The sequence below is a fragment of the Coturnix japonica genome, chromosome 5 (genome assembly GCF_001577835.2).
Source record: "Coturnix japonica isolate 7356 chromosome 5, Coturnix japonica 2.1, whole genome shotgun sequence".
Classification (NCBI taxonomy): domain Eukaryota; kingdom Metazoa; phylum Chordata; class Aves; order Galliformes; family Phasianidae; genus Coturnix; species Coturnix japonica.
The window spans coordinates 51,068,975-51,093,983 of record NC_029520.1 but is presented as its reverse complement, the minus strand read 5'-3'; the positions used below and the strand labels follow the sequence as shown (position 1 = coordinate 51,093,983).

The 25,009-nt window shown below is 45.4% G+C and overlaps 1 protein-coding gene across 11 annotated transcripts; it reads left to right on the top strand.

Annotated features, from left to right (window-relative positions):
• Nucleotides 1–24,958, top strand: FBXO34 (F-box protein 34). Of its 11 annotated transcripts, none has more exons than XM_015865848.2 (7): nt 54–507; nt 1,481–1,559; nt 11,110–11,203; nt 13,255–13,454; nt 18,759–18,823; nt 19,065–19,208; nt 21,392–24,059. In XM_015865848.2, exon 7 carries the CDS (start codon nt 21,402–21,404, stop codon nt 23,550–23,552), a length of 2,151 nt encoding a protein of 716 aa, XP_015721334.1. In that variant the 5' UTR covers nt 54–507; nt 1,481–1,559; nt 11,110–11,203; nt 13,255–13,454; nt 18,759–18,823; nt 19,065–19,208; nt 21,392–21,401; the 3' UTR covers nt 23,553–24,059. The 11 variants fall into 11 exon arrangements, 10 of the variants coding, with proteins under 10 accessions (XP_015721328.1, XP_015721336.1, XP_015721334.1 ...); XM_015865846.2 differs by having other exon boundaries at nt 13,255–15,401; XM_015865842.2 differs by lacking the exons at nt 18,759–18,823; nt 19,065–19,208 and adding an exon at nt 24,390–24,958 and having other exon boundaries at nt 53–507; nt 21,392–23,584.
• The last annotated feature ends 51 nt before the right edge of the window (nt 24,959–25,009 follow it).

The window sequence follows — 25,009 nt, the reverse complement described above, 5'->3', positions numbered from 1 at the left end:
GTTGGAATTACATGATCCTTGAGGTCCCTTCCAACCCGGGTCATTCTGTGATCTGTGGTCTGGCTGCATGGGCCTACTAGTAAGCCACACTATCTGACTTAAACCTTATGAGAACTACTTCTACCCTAAGTAACTCGCTCAGCCTATGTTATGTTGCAGGAGCTCCATGGAGATGAAGCCTGTTGGCTTTATTTTGGTCTGAAATATGCTTTGCTTCAGGTTGCCACGAGAATCTCTCTGCTCCTGCAGAGCTGCAGCCTTGTAACTGGGTAACATTGAGTGGCTGAGGCTGGGGCAGGTCTGAGTGCTTTGGTGGCTGAGGTGGCATTGGCACGTGGCACTTGTCAGGGTGCGTACTTTTAAATGACAGCAGCCTGTTCATCCCTTCATAATTTGCAATTTGCATTTAAAAGCGAAGGGATTTAAGTGTTGTTGTTTTTTTTCCTTGCAGTTGTGGTCCACAGCAGCAATTAGCTGTCGTGATGTTTGGCTCTGGTGGCTAATTGTGTAAGTAGACATTGCTAAAGAGAGCAGGAGGGAGTTGAGTTGGAGGTGTTTGTACATTCAGAAACTGGTCTAATTCAGGTCTGAATCAAGTTCAGACTCACGCTCAAACAGGTTGTGGAATTTATTTATACAACACCACTGGGGTGTGTGGCATCACAGAGACAAATAAACGATGGTTCTGAGCCCTGAGGCTCGTGTTTAGTGTTAGATAACATAGTATGGGGTAATTATAGCCAGGGACCTGGGCGGAGGGGGGTTAGGAGCAGGTGAGGGTTACGTCGGTGCTGAGAACACTGAGTGTTCCTTGTTGTGCCTGCAGCTCTCTAATGGCACTGTGAAGAAAGTATGGGTGCGTCTGAGGTTATGGGAAGGATGGAGGTCAGCTGTGCAGGAGGAAGCGTTGAGTGAGTTATAGAAGTCGTGTGGATTAATAAGAAAAAGCGGAAGGAGGTGAACTGAAATGAGTTGAGCGCGCAGGGAGTGGCTGTGTTTACACGGAGGCCGGGTATGCAGCAGCAATTGGGCTGCGAGGTCATGGCTTTGGGTGTTGAGATCAGCAGCCGGAGCCCTGAGTGCCTGAGCTTGATGTGCGTGGAGGGGCAGCTAAAGGAAGGGGACTGGAGTTGCTGCTTCAAGTTTTGTAGTTCCTCCTTGTAGTCCCTGCTGTTCTGCAGCCTGAGAACTGCGGTTCTGAAGTAGCTTTTTACCCTGGTGGCAAGGCAGCTGCCTTTGATGGTCATTGGACTCTGTTTGGGGTGTATTTGCCCCGTTGACACTGAGGACTTTCTCTAACTGGTGGTTTTCTGACTGTCAGTGTTGTACCGATGGTTCCCATGTACCCTTTGCAGTGGGGTGAATGAATAGTGTTCCTCGGCTGGTTTTTATGTTAAACTGGCGGATCTTTTTGGTTTCAAGGGCTGGCCAGTCATTAACTTGTAACTAATTTCCTTTTTCCTTCCCTTTTGCTCTTCAGAAATGTGATTCTCGTGAGTGTGCAAGGAACCTACAGAACTGTAATGTCTAACACTACACGGAATAACAACTGTTGGAAGGTACCACCCTTTTTTAACTAATAAACTGCTCTGTTGTAGGTTGGGTTAATGACGGACCGATCTTTGGTTTGCAGCCAAAGTTCAATGTGAAGATCCATGTCTTATGTAAAGCCTTCTTTTCCAAAGGGGTGACGGTGGTGTGACACTACACTCTTTTATTTCCAGCAAAGCTTTGTGTAAACGACCACCTGATTCATGTGCTGAAGGGCCCATCCCTGTTTTTCTCTCTGAGATCTCTCCAGGCGGTTCTGGTGTTGCTGTAGGAACAGATGGTAGCTTCTATTCAGAGAGCTGAACTTCCTTCGCCCTTCTTGGCCATCCCTGGAAACATATTGCCCTTCTTCAGTGATGCGTCATGGCTGGCCTGTTTGTCATGACGTTAATGACAGCCTGGGTCATCTTTCTTGACAAGAGGCTTCAAGCCCTATTTGGGAAGAATATTAAGATAAAGTGCAGTTGGACTGTAGCACTGAGATTGCAATGTCTCAGCTGTTTATGCTGCATTAACCAGCTCTCGGGCGTTGGCTTGATCTGCTGCCTGATCCTGCAGTGATGCCATAATACTGAATTTTGGACTGCCCTGTACATTTCCATGGCAACAGACTGATGTCCAAAGTACGGGATCATGACTTCAGTGTAGGATCATGCGGAGGCACAATCAGATTTGTGAAGGAGAAAGCTGACTAATGCACATCTCAAAAGCCAGCAAAGGGAGCGTGGGTTACGGCTGACCAAGCAAGGTGTTTCAGTATGAAAATTCCCCTATCAGGCAGAGGAGGATGTGATGATGTCTTTAAGGCAGGAACATCCGTTGCAATGAGCTGCTGTTTACAGGGGATAAGCAGCCATCCAGCATGTATCCTGTTTCTTTTAGCAGGTGCTGTTCTGGGCTGGGGGAACTTGTAGGTTTCAGACCTTTGAGAGGTCAGTGTTTTGTATTGTTATTTTAGAGAGCTTCTCATTAACATGCTTTCTTGTTACTGTACTGAAACTGCTTTCTCTTGCATAGTGTACAAATAGTTTAATTGGTTTTCCAAAGCTTTTATTTGATCCGTGATATTGGAAGGTGGAAGGGGAACTCTGCATCTGCATTACGGTCACATTTTCCTATATCCTATTAGCAGATTCCAAGATTGTTTAATGTGATCTCCACCCATTTCATTTGGCCGCAACCTTTGCTCCCATGAAAACAAGGCTGATTGTTCTGAATTGCTGTGTGTATGTGCTTTGGCACGGCATGAAGGTACCTATAATAACACAACCATTGTCTAGGAAAGAAAAAAAAAAGCAGTTTGCAGCAATAACTACAAATAAAAGGGTGCAGTACTGGGGCAAAGACAGATAATGGTTGTTTTCCCACCCGTTCTATGCAGCAGCTTCTCAACATGGTCACCCCTCTGCGTGACACCGATGTGGGCTTCAGTGTGGTATGTGAATATTGGGAGTGAAGGAGTGAAATATTTGCATGCTGTTCCAAGTTTCTCTTTCCTGGACGCGGTTCCATTGCTCATATCTACGGACGGGGAGGCTGAATGACTTTTGCACAATGTGGTGTTTTATTTGCATGCTGCGAAGCAGTTTAACAAGTGTATATGTGCTAAATGAAGCATTTCCACTTACGGTCATCAGTTGATGCACCCTTAAAAAAGGAAGGGGGAAGAGGGGAAAGTGCCTTGAGGTTGAAGAGTGAAGATTTGAGGGGTGACATTGTGCTGTGTGCTCGAATGGATGGATGGCTGCTTGTGCCAAGCTTGAACATTCACTTGAATTGCTGTGGGATTTAGCAAGTGACCAGCTGAAACTCCTTCGTGCTGAAGTAATTTATACTCTATCTCTACAGCTTCCTGGAATAAAAGCTGTTACAGGGCAAGATTTGGAAGGAATTTAATTGTTTTCAGTGTTCAGTGTCCCAGGGATCGAGGATGTTGAACAAAACCTGGCATTTCTTACAGCAGTTTGGTTGCCTCCCAGGACAGGAACTGTGGAGTGTTTAAGAAAGAGGCAGGGAAGGAGTTTAGCAACCCTCTCTCTAAATCTGCTTGAATTTTGGTGCCTGGCCTCAGAGCTGAAAGGGCTGGAAGCTCAGCAAGATTTAGTGTTCCTCATCGCTTGGCAGTGAACAACAAGATAATGGTGATGGGCTATCAAGAAGGCAGCCCTGCTAAAAAGAGAGGCTTTTTGATATGGTCAAGGGGAAGGAAGTCTGGAGAACTTAGAAAAAGAACAGATGTTTTTAGAGGTGGGGGAAAAGCTTAACTATCCGTGTAAGGGAGCCAGCAGAATGAACTTGATACCAAACAAAAGTAGGCACACCCAGTGTTGAGCACAGGGATCCTGGAAGGCTGCTCTGCTCTGCGGCGATGCTTTGCTGTTTGACAGATGTTGGACAGGGACTTCTTGCAGAGAAGTGTGTAATATGAAGCACTTGGGGGGTTGCGTGAGGGGACGTGTAAGGGTTGGGGGGTGTTTGCTGCTGCTCTTTAATATCGACAGTGATTTTAATGGGTATATAAATGATAGTTGAAGCAGGACGTTGATCTCTGTGAGGGAACCGATGACAGAAGATGCATTAAACAAGAGGGAGAGGTCCCTTGTAGGGTGTGTTTATGGGCAGCGATGACTGGAAGTGTGATAAAACAGACTGCTGATCCTGCATGTCAGTCTATGAGTGGCAGTGATTTGTTTTTTTTCAGGTCACTGAAACTTGAGTCCAAACAAAAATATTTTACTCTTACTAATAGGTTAATCCACTGTAATTGGTCGTGGAATAAACCCATGGGATCTTCCCTGTCTGTACGTGATGTGCAGCCTCTGCTGACTGCTTGGCAGCTGCACCTTCAGATAATTAAAAGCTGTTTTTGAAATCCACTGCCCTTGAAGCTGTTATATATGTATTTTTTTGCATCTTGCAGCTTCTCTGCGAGCCGTCAGTCACTCCTCTGCCTTATCTATAGAAACCAAGGAAGTGTGGGATCAGGAGATGAAAACTGCAGATGGATCTCGTGCTTTGAAACCCAAACCAACCATCAGCAATGAGGCTGTAGGTGAATGTGTGAGGTTTGATAGCACCCACCTTCCTCTTACACTTCTGAAAGTAATTCAGCTTCCCCAGTCCACTGTGAAACATTTAAAGTTCACTCTTTCTTTATGAGATCTCACATCGTTTCCCCCTCTAAAATCAATAATCAAATTTCCACGGCTGCCTTCTCTGAGAAGCAGTTGTAATTACCCCCAAATTACAGGAGGTGCTCAGCGCAGGGATCCTCTGGTTTCAGCACATATTTTCATTGCTCTGTAGTGTTTTGAGAGGCTGAAGGGTGGGATGCAGCTCCAGTGACTTTCCAGATTCCTAACAGCGTGAGGGACTGTTTTTAATAGTGATGATAAAAACAGTTATTCCCAGTTGGAGGTTAGTCAGTGGTACAATTATCAGAGCTATGAAATAGTGCAGAGATGGCTCAGAATGGGGGGGTTGGGGGGGTGAGGGGGGGGAAGAATCCGTACTAACTCCAGCTTGTAGCTTATTTTCTTGAGGGAGCTGTTAGAAACTATTTCCTGCAGGCTCGCAGCAAATTAGTCCGAGATGTTAAACGCTGAGAGATGCAGCTGATACAGCTCGATTATTGCTTTGGTAATTTGGTTCTCAGGCTAGCAGATTGCAGCTGGCTTGCAGGGAAGGGTTTTGGTAGCAGTGTGTTGACGAAAGGCAATGTGATGAGCAGGACCTCTGGAGCTGGTGTGTTTCATTTGCAAGGTTATGTTCTGTTGTACAGCACGCTCACAACTGCTGCTCTGCTGGGAAGCCTAAAAATGTGCTGAGTGGTTTCTCAGCAAAGTAACAGTCCCCAACCTGAAATCTGGTGCAGTTAAACCACCCTTCTGCTGAAAAAAAACAGTTTGGGGTACTTTATTTTCAGCTTGATTTCCTGCTGATTTGTTTCCTTATTTTCATTTGCACATCTAATGTTCTGTCCTAGAGGTGGAAACCTTCAAAAGACAGTATTATTTGTACTGGGGGGAGCACTGAGCTATATAAGACCTTGCTTATCCCTGTTTTTCTTGCTGATGGGGTTATTTTCACGTTATCAAGCCTTAAAGTACCAGTGCAGGTTGCTGGATGTTGAAGATAAAAGGTGAGAAGTGAGAGATCTGCAGCACAGTTAACAAGGTATTTGAGCATGCACAAACTATCCTAAAATGCAAATGCTATTTTTTTCTTCCTTGTTTTCTTTGAAAAAAGAAAAAGAATTATGGCAGAATTTGTGCTATGCTTAGAATTTCTAAGGATCTCACTGTGTTGCTAGGCATATCAACTGCAAGGCTCTGAAGAATGGGAAACTATTTTTGCAGCAAGTTATTAATGGAAAAAGTCTTTAAAATGTAACAAAGAATATCTAAAGATCCCCAGGATTGGTAGGTCTCAAAATTAGCTCGGGTATTTCAGCAGCCTTTAGAAGCAATTGTACAGGAACACTGTATTTAATGCTGGTCTGTGCTGCCACTTACTTGCCAAGCAAACAAGCTTATCCATAGCTGAGTTCTTTCAGCAGAAGATGTTCCATGTATATTCTTCTTTTAATAATTAATAAACTCAGAGCATTTACTTTGAGTTCTAGCACATTCTATTGGTATTCTGTCTTCATCTGTAGCCTTCATGTGTCATTGGTTGTGTGCCTGTGCTTTTGGGTTAGAAAAGCTTGGGTTAACTTTTTGGTAGAGTGGAGGCCCTTTGAGTAGAGCGCAGTGAAGAGTTTTGGGCAGTAGTAGCATGAGATTAACTGATAAAAACAGGGCTACACCTCTGTTCAAAATCCAGGCTGTCTTCTATTTGAGAGCTGTTAGTTGGATGTAGGCAGAGGAATCAGTTCAGAGTTGGATGTGCTGTGCCTTGTTGCTGCCCAGATTGAATAACTGGGATGTGTATAAGACCAGGCAGCTTTGGTGGAGTTAATGCTCTGAAACTGTTCTGAGTTTTAGGGTATGTTTTGTAGCATATGGCTAGCAATACACCTGAAATTTGATTTACAAATCAGAACAGCGTTTTCTTTTCATTAACATATCTGTAGACCACATTAGAACCTCATGTTAATGAGCAATTTATTTTTTTGGTCTGAAATTGCAACCTGTTCTTCCTGAACTTCTTTTTATTAAGCAAGATACCGCTGGAAAGGAGTGAATCCAATGCTTGTTGAGAAGGGTGTAGGTGGTGATGTGCTTTTTGTGGGTGGGTTGTTTCTAAATACTCTTAACAAATCTGTTCTGTTGAAAGTTTGCTGTCCTCAATAGAACTAATGGTGCCTTGAGCTATGAAATGTTAGGTGCAAAAAGAGTTTGAGCTTCCTATCGAGTGTCATCTGCCTTGAAGTTGGGTGTACTTAGTTTAACTGTTTTCCTAAGTATGGAAAGCTGCTGACATAGAAACTTCATGTTTCGTAGTTCAGCGTTTTATGTTATCCTGGCAAGATGAAAGATGGTTTTCTATAAGTGCGTAAAGTTTGGCTTACACAGCAACAAATGCAAGTTTGGAAGGATTTTAAGATTTCCTGACAAATCATGTGGCACATAGGTGCAAAATTGTTGCATTATGCAATCATGGAATGGCCTGGGTTGCAAAGGCCCACAATGCTTGTCCAATTCCAACCCCCTGCTATGTGCAGGGTCACCAACCAGCAGCTCAGGCTGCCCAGAGCCACATCCAGCCTGGGATACCCATATATGAAAACAGGGTGGATTCAGGAACGTGTTACAAAAAATGGGCATTTTTAAGTAGAGAAATACTGCACAGAAATGTCACTGTTACTTATACATACTTATATACTTAAACATTTTTCCTCTGAGCACTGTTGTCTTTAACCTACTGTTTCCCTTGCTCTAGCAGGGCTTCCAGTTGCTGAGTGTAGTTTTGGAACCCACTGGGAAAAATGGGGATGCTTTCAGGATGCATGGTGAATACTGTAAGTTGCCAGTCCTCCAATGAGTTGGCTGGATGAATCCACTTGATAAAGACTGGATTTTGCTGGGGAAGATACAAGACAGAGAAATCTGCAGCGTAGCCCTTTGGTTAAAGGGAGAGGTTCTGCAGAAAGAAACAAAAATCAGTTGCAGCTCACCCTGCTGAACTGCTTATTAACAAAGCTTGAAAGAAGGAACTGAATTTGCCTATCTGGTGGCTTTAGAAGCCATTTAACACCCCATTTAGTACTGTGCATCATGTGTTATGTTGCGGGGAGACTTTATCTTAGAGTGCCAAGTGTAGGATTTGCTTCCTGATGCCGTTTCAGTATATGCCAATAAAAAAGCCAGTCCTATGCTGGTGTATGAAGATTCAAGGTTACATTTATAGCCAGAGGGGTGCTGTGAAGTAGTTTATTCTCACTGTATTACAAGTGCTGCCATAGAACAGGCAAAGGAGACTGAAAATTAGAACTTAGAGTGGGTTATGCTGTTGTGCTGGATCAGTAACAAACCATTACTGGCTAACTAGCGCATAATTACTGTCAGCCAGGCCACGTGATGGGCTGTTTATTAGCTGTTGCAGCAAAAACGCATCTACCAAAAGCGTGCCAAAATGAGTCAAGTGGATCTCTCCAGCCAGGGTCCCTAATATCTGAAAAGCAGAACAGAGTGATGAAATTGCTGTTGACAGCCTTAATCTGCAACGTCATCGTTGCAATAATCATGATCTTCTTTAGCAAACTAACATTATGTTCTTGAGGAAAGATAGGATTCTGCTTTTTGGTTTTATCTGTCTGTCTCTAAAGTGGGACAGGTTGCTCCCGTTTGGTATTCAAGTTGATCTCTTTCATCTAGACTGTCTAGATTTCGCTCTGATGTTTGTCCTAAAACTCCCAATTTAACGTCATTTCTGCATCTTTCAGACATTTGCAGCATCCTCTGCACGTTGAGGAGCAATTGAGTGAGGCTTCAGCCTCATAAAACCAGGGCACGACGTCTCCAGAGCTCTTGGAGTGCTTGCCTACTATTTTTGGAACCAGCTCTATTGCTTCTATAATAGGAAGGCTTCTGGAAGCTTTCTCCTTCCCTTGCCCCAAGAAAATAGCCATTCAGCTGAGCTTTCATTAATTCACAATCTGCATGGCAAAACAAATCTAGTTTTATATGCTAAATAATTCAGCTGTGGCTCATGGATCACGTGGCCCTAAATGCATTGCAGTGTCTTTACCCATACCTAGTAACCCAAGAGCACAGCAGCTGTAGCAACAGTGCTCAGCTCCCCTCTGCTTATCATTCGGGACACAGCATGGATTATGCGGTGCCAGCGAGTGCCAAAGGAGGTGGTCGTTTTCTAGAGAGTGAAGTAATGCGTGATTTGTGTGTTTGTCATTGGCACTGCAGCAGAATTGGCAATTCATGGATTTCTGCTGGTTTTGTTTCTCTCTTGGGTCGAGCAGAACAAATCCAGAGAGGCAGTTCTTCCTTCCAGTTGAGCAACAGATAATGTCCTTAACCAAATTGTGCAAGACAGCTGAGGCCTTTCAGGAATAGCTGAACAAGTGAAACACTTTGTGATCATTTCCAGTACAACAACAGAGGACCACAAGGTGCAGTAGAGCTTGTTTTCTTCTTCCCTTTTGAGATTTACCCTTTTGAGGGGAAAGGGGATTGCTGGATCATTCCAACGCCATCCACACCTGAAGAGGGGAGAACACAAGAGCTATAAACTGAAAACCTTTCATTTATTGACATGATTTTGGAAAGGGGACAGGCTTAAGCAATAATTCAGTAATGCAGCGGGTATAAAATCATTAGCATTGGAAAAGAAAGACCACTGTCAGTCCAACTGCCAACCTCTCACCACTGTGCCCTGCTGCTCAGTGCCATATCTCCATGTTTCATCTCTAGGGACAGTGACTCCTCCAAGTTCTGATGTTTCACAGCAGTGAGCAATCCACCTTCAGAGCTTTGGAGCCCATGTGCTTGTTCCCCTCTTACAAGACACTCTACATATTACATGTGTGTTTAAAAGTTTATTTCCATTGACTGGAAGGAATATAAAAGCCCCTTTGAGGGCAGGCAGCTCTCACAGTATGCTTCAAGGTGTGGCTTTAGGGGACTGAATTCAGTTGTTGAAAACCTTGTCCTGTTGTGCTTTGGGTCTGGATATGGATGAGTTGTTGATGCTTGCTTTTCTGGGTTAATTTTCTCCTAGTTCAGCTCCTTGAGATGATTCAGATGGAAGTGGGACAGGGACCAGTGCTGATACATAGAAGGACACGAGGTGTTGGAAGGACAACAAGGAATGAGACCCTAGTGTGGTAGGAGCAATCATGAAGCTGAACTCTGTGTCCAAGTCCAAATGTACACGAGAATCTTCAAATTCCAGCTAAATAACTAAACAGTTAAATAAAAAGGCTGAATTGTAGAGTCTGACAGGATGTAAAGAACCTGATGTGACTGTAGGTGTTATCTTCGAATCTCATAATGGCTCAAAGTTGGCTGCATTGTCCTCATTAAACACCCAGTTTCATATGAGGGTTTGTTACCAACTGTTGTGGGTGGAGACAAAAACGTGAGTTCACTCTCTGAAACTCGGTTTTAGTTAAAATATACTTCTTTTAACATACACAGAACCATGGTATTGTTCAGGTTAGAAGGGGCCTCTAGAGATTATCTGGTCATGGAGCTGGTTGCTGCCCTTTACGATGCGAATGCATGGTGTGACGGGGACCCAAATGTGTTGCTGTGAGCTAACATGGAGGCTACTTTAGCAAGAAGCTATGATTAAAGAAGAGTTTGAAGTACATACCCATTGAATCCACAGTGCAGAATCCCAAATCCTTGCTGCATTGGATGAAAAAGCAGAAACATTGGGATGCAGGGGCTGTTGCTGGCTGTTTGGTATAGACCAAACAAAGCTCTGTATTATAAGGCTTCAGCAATGGTTAAGTCCTTTCTAATGACTATATCTGTGTTAACTCTTAAGAGATTCTTTTGAAAGACTTGCCTTTGCTTCCTTCTGCATCCTGAGCGTGCTGGTCACTGCCCAGCTGAGCCGGTGCCATGGTGCTGTGTGGTTGGAGAGCATCCCAGAGCCAGTCCCTGTCTGGAGGTGGGCTGCTCAGGCTGGCAGAGACTGTTCTGCTCTTAGCAACAGCAGGGGTTCTGCTCAGAGCCAGTCCCAGAGCCACTGCCCGCTTCCTAGAAAGCAACTTTTCTCAAGGACTGAGCCCATCCTTTGGAATATTTCATCAGCTACCATTGCTGTTCCTTAAAACATGCTGCTCCTGCAGTAAAGCTTTAACTGCTGCAACACCTGTAAATAGCAAAAGCTGTGGCGCATGGCTGTGCGGAAGATTTTAATCCGAGCTATTTAATACTGCAGGAGCAGTTCAGAAAGGGTGGTGAGATAGGGAGTTTGGTGGGACCATTCAACGATCTGTTTCCTGCTGCCAAAATCAGAGTCCTTCCCACATCTGATGCATCCAGGCATATGTTTGGGGGCGGCTTCAGGAAAGGAGAGCAACAAGATTAGTTTCTTATTTTCCTCTTTCTGTTCTGTTTCTCTGTGCATCTGCATTTTGGTTTTCAGGCTGTGCTCAACTCTGCAAAACTAAGCAAAGAAGGGAAGCGCCTCCTGATAAGGATCAGCCTCTGTTAAGAAATGCTGTGGTAGCTAAGGGGCAGTAAGTATCTCTGTGCTGGCTTGGATGCTGATTATTTTTCCTTCTTTTATTTTTAATTCACAAGCGCAGCTTTTTAGTACTTACCCAGTAGGAATTTGTTAGTAGATTGCTGCCATTAAGAGCCTATTTCAGCTCATTTCTATAGACCAGCAGCTAAAGAAGGGAGGAAAAAGCATGCTTTGTATGGAGCTGTGTGTTCATCTGTGCTGCACTGTGAACTTGTCTGTGTGGATTTTGTCAGCTGTTGCCTTCCTCTAGAAGGTGCCAGGCCTTTCTTTAAATGCATGGCATCCCATGATACGATAACCTGTGCTTGGATTGGGGTTGTGGCTACCCCAACCAGAGTAGATTTGCACAATGTTTTTGCTTTTCAGGCTCTGCTGTGAATGAGATTTTCTTCCTTATATATACAGCTGTCTTTTTTTAATCGCTTTCCAGTTTCTCTCTTCTCATTTTGATTTACAAAGCAGTGGGGCTGGGACAGAACATGCGGTGCTCACAACCAGGAGGACATCAAGACAGTTTAAGCTAACGAAAAAGCGACTGGCATTCTTAAAACTGTATGTTTGCGTTTATTTGGGTGTGGATATAATAATGTTTCTGTGATACAGTTCCTGCTGAGACTGAAATGCTGGTGTCAGTAAAGCCAGAAGGCGAAGCCAGACAAAAGCTTGGATAGAAGTCAGAATTTCAATGCCTCTTACTGGTGGTTCCTGGGAAAGGAATGATGCTGTTTAACTTCTGATTTTCATAAAGCAGTGGGCATGTGTTTAGAAATATATTTTCTAAAGACATCCCAAATGGCTGATTTGTTTTTGCTTTTGATGCTCAGATGTCACTCGTGCAGGTAGGTCCTTGTTACAGGCTCTGGGTAGTTTAATGAGGGTGGTGTTTAAGTACAGAGCTGTGAGCTGTGCAGCTGGTAACCATGTCTTCTACCTGCTGCTCTTCCTGGTCTCATGGAGCAGAGGACACACACTCACCCTCCAGCTCTGCCCGTGCCTCAGTGTTCTCAGCTCAGTGTGTTTCGTTGCATTGTGTAGGGCTCAGCAGAGACTTCTTCATGAAGGGCTGGAATGTGTTTGTATAATATTTTATGTATTATTTTAGGCTCCCGCTTACTCAAACATGGGTGAATTATTAACCTCTCATTCCCCATCACTGGAGGAATCGTGAAATTCCTTTAACATGTAAGTCCAGCTGGATGTAAATCCCAAATGCTGTGAGGCCACAGCGTTAGCATTAATATCTTACATAGTGTTCTTCATTATGGTATTGTGTGTAGTCCTTCAGAGAGGAGGAAGCAAGCAGTCATTAAAGCAGTCTGGTAGCAACTCAGGCTTCAATATTCAAGCTTTTCCAGGGCACCTTAAGTGGCATCACATACTTCATGTTCCCATTTGATGCTGGTGGTTCTTCCACTGTCAGAGTGTGCTGGTGCAGCTCCAAGGACAGGACATAGAAGCCAAGTGAGATACTGCAGAACGGCTTTGTTTTGGTGAAATCTGCTGCCTTATCTGTGTGTGATGTAAAGACAGGGCAGTTTGCAGAAGGTTTGGAGCTTTGTGGTGGCATGTTTACTTTGTTTTCTATGAAACAGGACGCGTTACTTTGATTAGAAAGCTAACGTAACTCCTCTGGCAGCATTGAATCTTACTGCTGGCTTGATGCTGTGCTAACAAGAAAGAAAGGTCTTGAGTGTCTGGTTTGCATGGAGCTTGGAGGACAACATGTCCCATGGGAGATACCCAGGTAGGGCTGCAGCTACATATAAGCGCAGCAGCATATGTGATGTTAGGGGTGTTCGTTTCTGCTTTAATGATGTTCAGAGACTCCAGCGGCACCAGTGGCATGATATTAAGTTCTTTTTATATTTACATGTGTGGATGCATGTGTGTTTGTGTATACATAGACTGTGTACTCTATATAGTAGTGTATTTATGTGTATGTATATTTTCTCTCTTCAGCCTCTTTTAGGAAGGGATCCTTGTCCTGATAACCTGTGCCCTGCTGTACTCTGACATGATTCTACTTTCCTCATGTTTGTTCAGTTTCTAGGTGGGAGAGACACTGTGAAGCTCAGTGCAGGGCAAGGAGAGCTGAGGAAGGAGCCTTGCATGTGAACCAGGATGGACTGGCTGTGACGGTGTGCCTTAGCTGGAGGGGGAGATACGATGAAGAGTTCCTGCAGAGCTGGCCTCCACAGGGAACCATTGAATTCTGCATCTTCTACTTTCCATCAAGTCAAACGGTATGAACAGACCAGCTGGTCTCCCTTTCTCCCTGTAGCTAAATATTTAGCACCTGTTTAGCCTTCCCCTTGCTTTCTTATTGTCTTGTGTGTCACTTGGTTGGTCTCAACCCTTACTTTCCAATAGTCTTTAACTGAAATATAATGGCTTAAGGGCAGAAATGTTCTTTGACGCTGCTATTTGATAATGACAGCTACAGATGGTACTGTACTTGGAGAAGCCTTTGATGATTATAATTTTTTTTTTAGTAACAGCTGTAAATTAATTTGGGAATATGGCTTTGAAGTGTATTGGAGAGTGGCTCATCGTAGTAGGCTTTAAAACATGCGGTCAGCTTACAGCAAGTGGAAATGCTGGCAATCATTGTTGTGGTTTGTCTTACTATGGAGTAAGTAACTGGAATGGCTTAATCTTAAGTTTTTGTATTGCCACCTTCTCCTGTGTCTCTTCCTAAGAAGAAATGCATGACTGATTTCAAACACTTGCGCTTATGCGACAATTAAGTGAACGCCTCTCACTGTGTCTTGTTATAGGAACGCCGTACAGAACAAGTTGTCCTTATGCAAATGAAAGAACATGCCAGTTTGGAAATACAATACAATAAAATACAATACATATCTCTTTTGAAACCAAGACTCTTAAACTTCCTCTATCTGGAGGAAGAGAGGCAGCTTTCTCATTTCCACAATTCATGTGGGTTTAAAGTGAACTTTAACCTTTGTTCCTTGTGGTTATGTAGGCAACGCATACTTGCTATGTTAGTCTCATAGTAATTTAGGGCTGGAAGGGACTCTGTTGGTTACCCAGCTCCTTGCTTTCCCAAGGAGCATCTCATAATCCTTTTGGTAAACCTGTAATTGTTTTTAGGCTGGAATTCTGTCTTTTCTTCTCCCATAGATTAAACCGTAATTGAAGGTGACAGCTCTAACTGTGCAATTAGGAGCAATTTTGATCTGCAGAATGAATGTTCATGCCAGCTTATATATGTTAATTTGAGCTGGTGATGTTATGTATTTTGCCTAAGGACCACCCCTTGTTTTCAGTTTTACCTCTTTTACTGTGTTCTGTAAACTTCAGCTATATGCTCTCACCTATGTTTTGCTGTGTCCAATGGCCCCTGTGTCTCCTAGTAGCTTCTTGAATAGTGACTGTTCTTAGTCTGGGTGAATCTCCTCTGAGCCATGACTGTGCTGACTCCTAAGGGAGACCTTATAGGAGGACTTTTCCATATCACAGGTCTGCCTTCATTTGCCTCCATGTCAAGGATGTGTCTATTTGTAGCACCTTTTTTTGGTTAACTGAAACTGTGCTTCTTGGTATTCAGCCTTCTGTGTCCACATCTGTACTTCAAAATTCTGCTCTGTTTCTATTACCAGGTGCTTTGTGCCTCATCCATACTTTGGATACATACATGTCTTTGGTTTTGAGGTTGGTGTTTTAGTGTTCATCACCTGGGGCTCTCTGCTCTTAATACAGCTTCTTTGTGCCTTTGAACAATCCTTTGTCAGTCTGTCTTACCCACTAGATTCCTTGTGCCTCCTGAAGACCATATGAGTAAACCACATTTCAGACTGTTTCTTCAAGAAAGCTCTTCTTTTGAAAACCTTCACATTATCTGGTATATTGTATTATTTCTTTTTCCTATTTCCCCACATCTTTGTAATCTTCTTTTCTTTCAAAGCACTGTTTTACATCAAAGTGATACCGGCAGGCCTGGGGATGCCACAGCCCTTCTCCAATGCAGCACTATCTATCTGGGATGTTTGCTCTGCCATCATCTTTGTGCTGAATGCTTTTGGAGCAGCTGATGACTCTGACTACCAGGTCTTTCGGTTGTTGTTTTCCCTCTTTTTGTCATCCCTGTGTCATCTGTGGCGTGATTGAAAAGTAGGGAAGAGATCTGAGCTTCCTGAGGCTTCAATGAATAATTGATTGTACGTCATTTGGTAAGTGCTTTTATACAAAGGCTGCTCCCAGAGTAATGTGTCCTATTTTTCTTACGTTGGCCCATGCCATTACAGGTGGATATTGATGGTATGGTTTTAGAGGTTGAACCTTTCCACTAATATTCTGTTAGATTTTGTTGGCAGATGGGCAGAGGAGGGGCAGCCTGATATAGAAGTGTGTGTGAATTGAAGATGTGTCACTGAGTTCTTCCACACAGAAAACAGTCATCAGTGAATGTTTATGGAATCATAGAATGGCCTGGGTTGAAAAGGACCACAGTGCTCATCCAGTTCCAACCCCCTGCTACGTGCAGGGTCTCCAGCCACCAAACCAGGCTGCCCAGAGCCACATCCAGCCTGGCCCTGAATGCCTGCAGGGATGGGGCATCCACAACCAAATTGTTTGGAGACCAAACAGTGGATGTGGCAGCAGTGACAGTGGGTCACCTCTGCTGGTGCAGAATCTTGTTCATCCTTGGCAAAACTGCAGAACTGATGGTGGCGAGTGACCACATTGAAAAAAGTGTTTTGTAGCTGAGGATTTGCTCTATCACATAGTGTTACTGTGCTCTTTGTATCCCTTGGAGTTTCCATGGAAATAAATAGGAGGCAGTACATTCAGAGCGACCTGCATCTGAAACACTGGCAAGTCTTGTGATAGAAGACCTGTTTAGCTGTGGTCTGTGATACTCCTTGCTTGCTCTCTGTCCTCGTCCCTGGAGGCATTCAAGGCCAGGCAGCCTTATCTTGGTGGTTGGTAACCCTGCACATAGGGAGCTATTGGTAGTAGGTGAATGATTGGACTGGATGATCTTTTCGGTCTTTTCCAACCTTGATGATTCTATGATTCCATAGCAGGGGGGTTGAAACTCAAATATCACTGTGGTCCTTTTCAACCCAGGCCATTCTGTGTTACAGGAGGCAATTAGGCAGGCACGAAGGGGTTGGGAGCAGTTGCTTCAGTCTGAAGGTAGTGCTGCAATGGAGTGTTTTTTCTAGAAACCAGATGCCTCCACAGCTGCTGCAGTCCCACCAGCCCCTGCTCTGGAGCACCGTGCTTCCCAACCCACATCTCTCCAGGCCTGGATGCTTGCCATGCGCCAGGACAAGCTCCAGTGAGTAGCAGATTATCATCCACCCTGGCTGTTAGCTGGGACTTTCCCACCGTGGCAGGATCTGCAGAATGCCTTTGAAGCAGCTCTCTGCTCTGCCTGCCCCAGCAGCGTGAAGGGGATGGAAGTGGTACCAGAGGTTGTGCCCGAAGGACCCACCAAGCACTTCCAGAAATAACAAGTGGTTGACCATGGTTGAACTCGCAATGCAGCACTCAGTCCTTTGTAATTGTCAGTGTTCTTTGCAGCAGAGCTTAGTTTTACATAAGAGAGATGGGATGCCAGGGAAGAGATGTGCTCTGCCAGAGGTTGTGCTTGGTCTGGCTTTTCATTGCTGCTGCCTTGTTGCTGGCTAGTGCCTTGTGTTAGTGTTCCCTGAGGGGTTTTTCAGAGTTGCAGTTGGTGCTGCACATGCAGTCAGCAGTGCTGGGATCTCTTGCCTACCAGAGTGAGTGCTTACAAAAAGAAATCCACAGGAAACTTGGAGTTTTGACTGAAATATTCACCTTAATAAAACCTTTCGGTGCTTTGCCCAGAAAACATCCAGTGTGAACGTGCTGTTTGAGAGCATTGTTGGTTTTGTTGTTGTTGTTGGCTAGAGGAAATCTTGGTGCTTCACAGGCCATTTTGGGAGTCCTGATCAAGGTGCAGGATGGGATGTTTAGGCTCCCTGTGGACCCTGGGAAGGACTTGGGGTTAGTTCTGGGTCTGGTCTTGTTGAACATAGAATCATAGAATGGTTTGGGTTGAAAGGGACCTTTAAAAGCATCTCATCTTAATGGTGAGAGTGGTGGAGGGCTGGAACAGTCTGCCCAGAGAGGTGGTGGAGTCTCCTGTGATGGAAATGGTCAGGATCTGGCTGGACAGCGACCTGTTTGGCCTGTTGTAGGGTGCTTCATTTAGCAGGAGAGTTGGACCTGATCTCTTGAGGTTCTTTACAACCCCTGTGATTCTGTGAGTTGTGAAAACGGAGCCTGTTGTTCCAGTTTTTCCTCCAGCTGCTACCAAAGGAATTACTTTGTTTTTTAGGCTGCTGTGATTTAGATGATGTATAAATGCAGGAAGATTCTGGTCAGCTTGGTGCGGTAGATAATGGGTCTTCCCTTCCACATAGAGAGTGGGAGGTGTGTGGATGTATGAAGGCTTGCATTTATGCATCAGTCCAGCATAGGAGCCAACTGTAGCGACAAGCTGCACTGAAACTTGTAAAAACAGCAGTCATTCCAGAGCTGTAAGTATCCTGTTTTTGTGCGCCTAAGACATGGCTGATAAGAAATTAAAACAAAAAACAACCTGCTCCTCTCACTTCATTGGCTTAAGGATGGAATAACAGCGTAAAGGCAGCACTGCCATTTGTTTCAGTGCTGATGGTTCTTGGCAGAATTATCTCTTATCAGCAATTCAAAACCACACGTTTGGGATTGAAAACCTTTTATGCTTATTCCATGAAGTTCTGAAGAGTCCTTGTCTCTAAAGATAGAATGAGAAAGCTCGATGGCTTACAGAGTAGAGGAAAACAAACAGAATTATTCTGAAGTTCGACAGTGAATTGTCAGTGACTTCACCTCGTAATGATTATTTTTGGTGTTTTCTAGTATTTAGAAACTTAACCTGCAGCTGCCACAGTCCTCTGCTTGCCAGCACTGGAATGTTACAGAAATAGGGTGGACGGCACAGGGAGAGGATTGAGCTCTGGTTTGCGTTCAGCATTTTCTGCTGGAAATCCTTGCTCTGATTCTTGGAGCTAGGAATGGAACGTGCTGCTGACTGACGCATGGGGAAGATGTTCTTGTTTAAGAAGGATGAATTGTGAATGTTCGTGGCAAAGTGTGTAAGTGGTGGGGGTGAGGATTCACTTCTCTCCTAGCGACGCTTTCAGGTAAGGTCTGCTACTAAAAGCTCTTCCTCATTGCCTGAAAACTTAAAGGGAAGTAGCAGTGCCATTCAGATGGAGTTAGCAGCCTTCCTTGTGTAGCTGTCTGAAGCTATTAAAGGACGGTTTTCTTTAAGTCTGGATCCATTAAAACAGTGCAATGAACTGAATGCTGAATTCAAATGAGGCAATTATTCTGGCAGTAAAACTTCTGACTAAGGCATAATTTTGTTATGTAAATTGTAACTTTTCAACCTTAAATGGTATTGTTGGCCTAGCCAGGGACCAACTGAAACACAGGAGGAAATATAACCTTAAATGAGAAATCTGCAGTAGGTGAGGCGTAACTTTACCCTTTGTCTTTCTCCATAGACCTGAAATAGCAGTGAGCAGCTGAACCAACTTTGCTGGCTAAACGTGTCCTCCGAGCCTGCTGGGTAACCAGTTTAGTCCTGTTCTCATTCATGTAATACCTGAGCTCACCTTCATTTACAGTTTTCCCCTTAATGAAGGGTGTTGAAGTGATTTGTCCTGCTGGAAAATGGCTTGAAGAAAGCCTTTTTAGCACATATTTCAGCTCATCTTTCAATCACCCTGGTGTGATCTTTTGTTCCTAGCTCCTGGGATTTCAATGTGGAAAGCTGTGTATTGCATTGCGTTCACCTTTTCTTCCCCCAGGGTACTGCTGTGAGCAGCTACCGCAGCTTTTCTCCTGAAAGCACCTCCAAAATGCCCTTCTGAGTGGGGAAGAGGGAGGACTGCAGGCATGCTTCTCTGCTGCCATTCACCTGCTTCTTGATTCTGGCCTGTACACTGACCCAGGTGTGTTGGTGGCCTGACTCTGAGCAACTATGAACTGTGGAAAACTAGGCTCGAGCGGTCTTGCAGCAGCCTTGGTTTCGCATTCTCTCTTACTCCTCTATTTCATCACCCCGAGGCACTATTTTTATGAGATTATTTTAGTTGTTAGCATCCAACTGAGAAGGGAAACAAAATAGCTCAGTTACATTCTGCAGAGGAGAGTGAACTGGGAGGTGACCCAATTCCAGCAAGAGCTGGAATTAGCACAGAAGGCATGGGGAGAGAATTAACCCAGCAACTGGGTGGGTGTATGTGCAGAAGTGGGAGCTCTCTTATCCCCACAGTCTGTTGCTGAAGGGAAGATGACATTAGCACTGGTTGCAAGGGTGACGTGATGTTCTGCCTGTAAAATTGGAAGGGAAGAGATCCTCTTTCCTGAGCACATGAAGCTCTTCTCTTGGGTTCCTGGTGTTAGGATTAGAGGGAATAACCTCACGTTGTGCCAAGGCAGGTCCGGATTGGATATCAGAATACATTTCTTCTGACAAAGAGTGGTGCTGCAGTGGCACTGCTGCCCAGGAGTGGTGGGGTCACCATCCAGAGGTGTTCCAGAGCCATGGAGATGTGGCACTGAGGGATGTGGGCAGTGGGCATGGGGGGGTGGACTGGGGTTGGGGATCTTGAAGGGCTTTTCCAACCTGAATGGTTCTGTGATTCAGCAGTTACTGAGTGATCTGTGGGGCTGTGTGGGAGTTTTGAATTAAAAGTTGTTTTTAGGACTAGAAATGCGATACCAAAAAGCCTTTTGGTGGTGGCTGCAAGGGGAAATCAGTTTGGTGTCTGCACCAGCTGGCATTGAACGTGCCGTTTTTAAACTAACACTCATGGATTATTTCCATTTCAGAAAGTTCTGCATTAAATGTAACAATTCAGAGATTGCCATGGAAACATAATCTGTAGTTAGTTCAGCAGTGTGCTTATACGTTCACCCTGGAGGAAGAGCCTGAAGTCTTGTGATGATTGAATCCTTTGTGGCACTGTCCTGGGCTTCTGTTTTTTTGAGCTCTGTATTGGAGATTATGGTGAAGGTGCAACAGAAGGGATGAATTGAGTGCATAGGGCCATTGGATGAGTGGTGCTGCTGCTGTTAGGGCAGTAGTGTCCAAGTGTCTCCTTCACAGCTCTTAGACTCTTAACCTTAAAAATTCTTACTTGGATGTGGTTTTCTCTAGCCATAGTTGGTGCTTCTGTCACTTTTTGGTTTGACATCTGACATGTAGCACAGGGTGCATCTAATCTGCCACTGTTGATATACTCAAGGATAATAGGCATCATTGGGTAGATATAGACTAGATATTAGGAAGAAATTCTTTACAGTGAGGGTGGTGAGACACTAGAAAAGGTTGCCCAGTGAGGTTGTGGATGCTCCTTCTTGGAAGCATTCAAGGCCAGGCTGGATGGGGGTGCGAGCAATCAGATGCAGAGGGAGGTGTCCCTGCCTAGAGCAGGAGATTGGAACCAGATGGTCTTAAAGGTCCCTTCCTTTAAGACTCAAACCATCCTGTGATTCTGTGGTGGTTTCAGGTGGTATTATGAGATCAGCTGTCTGCTGGGGTGTCTGATCAATGTACTCACACTTGCTCACTTCACCTTTTTATCTTCTGAAAAGTGTCCATGTAGCTGGTAGGTAAGGTCAAGGTACACCCTATCATAGAATCACAAGGTTGGACTGGACGTATGAAGGACCTACAGGATCATCTAGTCCAACTGTCCTCTCATTACCATTGATACCACAAGCCACTAAACCATATCTTGTAGCTCCTCTGACACAGGAGTGCCTTACAGCAGGATAAGGGCTGAATGGATAGAAGAATTCCTCCGACTCTATAATGAACCCCTGTGTTAGCACAATGGACATAACTTTAGCATTAAGATTTCACCCTGGGACTCCCTGGACACAAATTACTGTAGTGGGAAGATCTCTGCTATCCTTAAGATTTTAATCATTGTGAGATGCAAGTAGTTCTCCCAGGGATGGCTGTAGCTGCCTTGCTGCTGCTTTTCCTTTTTCATGTGGTTCCTTTTGAGATGTGGGCTGCTTGATGAGGAGTAGGAGGCGAGCTGGTGCCTTCCCTGAGCCTTCTTCTCTAGTTCCAGGCAGGCATATTTTGCAACTATAATTTCTTCCCTTTCTGTTTTTCTAGGGTTTCTGGTATGCACTTAAAGCCATATCTCAAGTTACAGAGGAAAGAGCGATCAGAAATAAGCCAGGACTCTCTGAGAGGCCCACCTATGAGCCAGAGGTCAACACAAGACAAATACACCAACAACTGCACCAAACTGAGAGTTTTCCCCAAACCCCCCCTTGTGACTCCATCTCGAAAGCTTCTAGGAATTATTTATCCAAATACTATGTGCAATATGAGCGGGAAAGGTCCGGCAGATGGTCTTAGTGCCAGGGAGAAGAAGAACGTCCTGTCAGCAACGATCCATCAGGGAGAAGAAGGGGAAGGGCCTCTGGATGTGTGGGCTGTGGTGAAGCCTGGCAATACGAAGGAGAAGATCGCTTTCTTCGCAGCCCAGCAGTGCAGTGGCAGCAACCGGCTGGGCTCCATGAAGCTGAAAAGCACATGGGATATCGATGGGAGAACAGTGAAACGGCGGAAAAAAACGGTGGATCTGAAAAAAGCCAAGATCCAATTGGAAAGAATGAGGGAGGTGAATGCTAGGTGCTCCCAGCCGGAGCCTTTCGCGTGCGGCATCGAGCATTGCTCCGTGCATTATGTGAATGACAGTGGGGAGGGTGTGTTCCCAGGCCGGTCCCTCTCCGTGATAGAGATGGTTGCATTTCTAGAGCAGCGAGCAAGTGCTTTACTGGTAGACTGTGCTAAAACTTGCACATCCGCCTCCACCGCGAGGCTGAGCGCTCCGTCTAAAGGTGCTCTTCCCAGCTCTGACCCTTTCTCCGCTGCTGGGCCGTGTGAGGTGCATGAGAGGGGAGGCTGTGGCAGCAGCGAGCAGCAGCAGAGTGAGCCGGTGCGTGTCCTGGACATGGTGGCCAAGCTGGAGTCGGAGTGTCTGCGGCGGCAGAGCGAGCGGGACGGCGGCAGCCTCTCACGTAACAACAGCTTCCGCAGGAACGTGGGGCGGGTGCTCCTGGCCAGCAGCACGCAGCACGGTGCTGAGCCTGGCAGAGCCTCTGTGGGCAGCGTGGGCCGGGGTGAGGAGCTGGGGGCAGCGGGGGCTGGCTGTGGGGTGAGGTGTGGGGATGCTGGGCTGTGGGATGGCGCTGCCTCTGCTCCGCAGCCGTTCCCTCCCGGGTTGGAGGCTCACGTGGGGAATGCGGGTTCAGGACTTGCTCACGCTGTGTTGGCCATTGCGGCTGGAAGGGGAGATGCTGAAAGGCGGGTTGAGCCTCCCAGAGCTCTGCCAGCCCTGTGTCCGGCTGTAGCCGGGGTGCCGGTGGATTCCTTACCGAGCAAGAGCGCGACTGTTGATTGTACATCGAAAGAAGCTGTGATCCTCTCGAAGCAGAGCCTGCATCCTGCTAGGAAGGAGCCCTTGTGCATCAGTATATCGGTCACCAAGACCGAGAAGGGGTGCCAGAAAGAGAAGCTCCCTCCCTCCAGTTTGAGTGAAGACCCCCTCCCGGGGAGGTTGTTTTTTCTCCAGGCTGAGCAGAATGCCACCCACGCACCACAGCCACTGCGGGAGCGTACCCAAGAGAAGCCAGGAGAAGGAGTGCAGAACGAGGATGAGGATGCTTTGGAATCTGACAAATCGTGTGTCAGGACCAACGTCACTCCTGAGCCATCAGCCCTTTCTGTTCCCCCTCCAGAAGGTGCTTTGCAAGTCCTCGATGCTTCCTGCTTGAAACGGCAGGTGTCGCATGACTTTTTGGAGACCAGGTTTAAAATCCAGCAGCTTCTGGAGCCTCAGCAGTATATGGCTTTCCTGCCTCACCACATCATAGTGAAGATCTTCGGCTTGCTCCCTACGAGGAGCCTGGTGGCCCTAAAATGTACTTGCTACTACTTCAAGTTCATCATCGAGTACTACAACATCAGGCCGGCAGACTCGCGTTGGGTCCGTGACCCCCGTTACCGAGAAGACCCCTGCAAGCAATGCAAGAAGAAGTACGTGAAGGGGGACGTGTCGCTGTGCCGCTGGCACCCCAAACCTTACTGCCAAGCTTTACCCTATGGGCCTGGGTACTGGATGTGCTGTCACAGGTCCCAGAAGGGCATCCCGGGCTGTAAGTTGGGTCTCCATGACAATCATTGGGTTCCTGCCTGCCACAGCTTTAACCGTGCTCTCCATAAGAAGACCAGAGGAGCGGGAGCCGAAGGAGAAGAGGAATATTAGTGCACATACACTTTCCTGTGAGATGGTTTGAGGTAGGAGGAGATTCTCATGCCTTGTGCTGTTTACAGTGTATATAATTGTCGTGTTTTTCACAGGGCTATGAAACTGCACATACTTCAACACAAGAGCCTTTACCTTTTAGGATAAAGAAAGCTTTTAGTCCATCTATGTAAATAACACTATAAAAACTAATTGTACATACAGAGTCTACAGCTGGCTGAACAACGTAATCACTACAATGCAGCTACCATAGTGTTGCAGCTATAGTTGTGTGTGTTTTTAAGTGTCATGTTTCAAAATCTGTATATCCTGTATAATATATGAATGTTTCTGCGAAGAAACTCTAAATAGGTAAAGGCCAACTTGGTTAAAGAATCTTCAAACAACTTAACTGGACAACCTTAAAACTAGACTAGAACAGAACATGACTGTAGTGTTGGCATTGGAGAAAAAAAAAAAAGAATATTATTGTATAGTCAGAGTATAAAAAAGTTCTTGCCTACTTTATCCATGTTGTCTGGTTGGGTTTTTTTGGTTTGTTTTTTTGGGTTTTTTTTTGGGGGGGGGTTTTGGTTTTTTCTGAATTTTTTTTTTCCCCCTCACAAATATGCCATTAATTGAATGATAGTTTGGCTAACATGTGGAAGTCAGGTTTTTTTGGGTTTTTTTTTGGGGGGGGGGGTTGGTTTTTTTTGTTTGGTTTTTTTTTTTTTTACTTAAATAAAACGTGCATTCCAGATCTGCCTTACCTGCCTTGGTCTTGTGAAAGTGCTGTATGACAGGAGTTGAGCTCAGACTTGCAGTGTAACCCTATGAAACCCAAACCCTTTCTTGTAGTGCTCTGCTCCAGCTTGTGGTGCCAGCCATGAGGAAGGAGACCAGAAAGCTGCATGGAGGGGCAGCTCAGGGAGGAGAAGCAGCATCTCCAGGGTGGCTGTGAGTTGGGTTCATAAGGGGGGGGTGCAGGGCTGGGATGAGTACTGCCCTCTGGTTGAAATCTTGCCAAAGCAGCTGTTGGGATCAAAGGCCACACCTTAGTTTCAATTAAGGAAGAGGGAAAAGAAAGGACTTTCCTGCCCCCCACCCAGGACTCTGGAAAAGTGGAGATAAATGGGCGGTACTGACGGCGGTGTGGAAAGTCACTGCTGGGCTGAAATAGAAGCAGCAGAGGGAAATATTTTGTAACTAGATAAGGGACCAGTGAGGTCATTTTGCTTAGAACGGCCTGTGAGATTCTGGTCACCTTCACTGGCCAAGGCCACTGGAGGGGGGAAGTGAGAAGACAATAACAGCAGAGGGATCTGTTTGTTCCTTGCAGCAGTTAAAGGCAGAGTGGTTCACTCTGTGCCCTCCCGAGCTGCTTTATCCATCAGTTCCTGGAATGAGCCCTGCTGCATGGCACTGCTCTTAAACGTGGGCCCTGTAGCAGGGCTGCTGTCTGTGTGATGCTTTGGAGG

Excerpts from the sequence above, each read along its gene's own strand:
- FBXO34 (XM_015865842.2), top strand. The coding sequence starts at position 13,378 with ATGAAGAGTTCCTGCAGAGCTGGCCTCCACAGGGAACCATTGAATTCT. Across the intron at positions 13,455-21,391 it reads ACTTTCCATCAAGTCAAACG|GGTTTCTGGTATGCACTTAA; the intron begins GTATGAACAGAC and ends CTGTTTTTCTAG.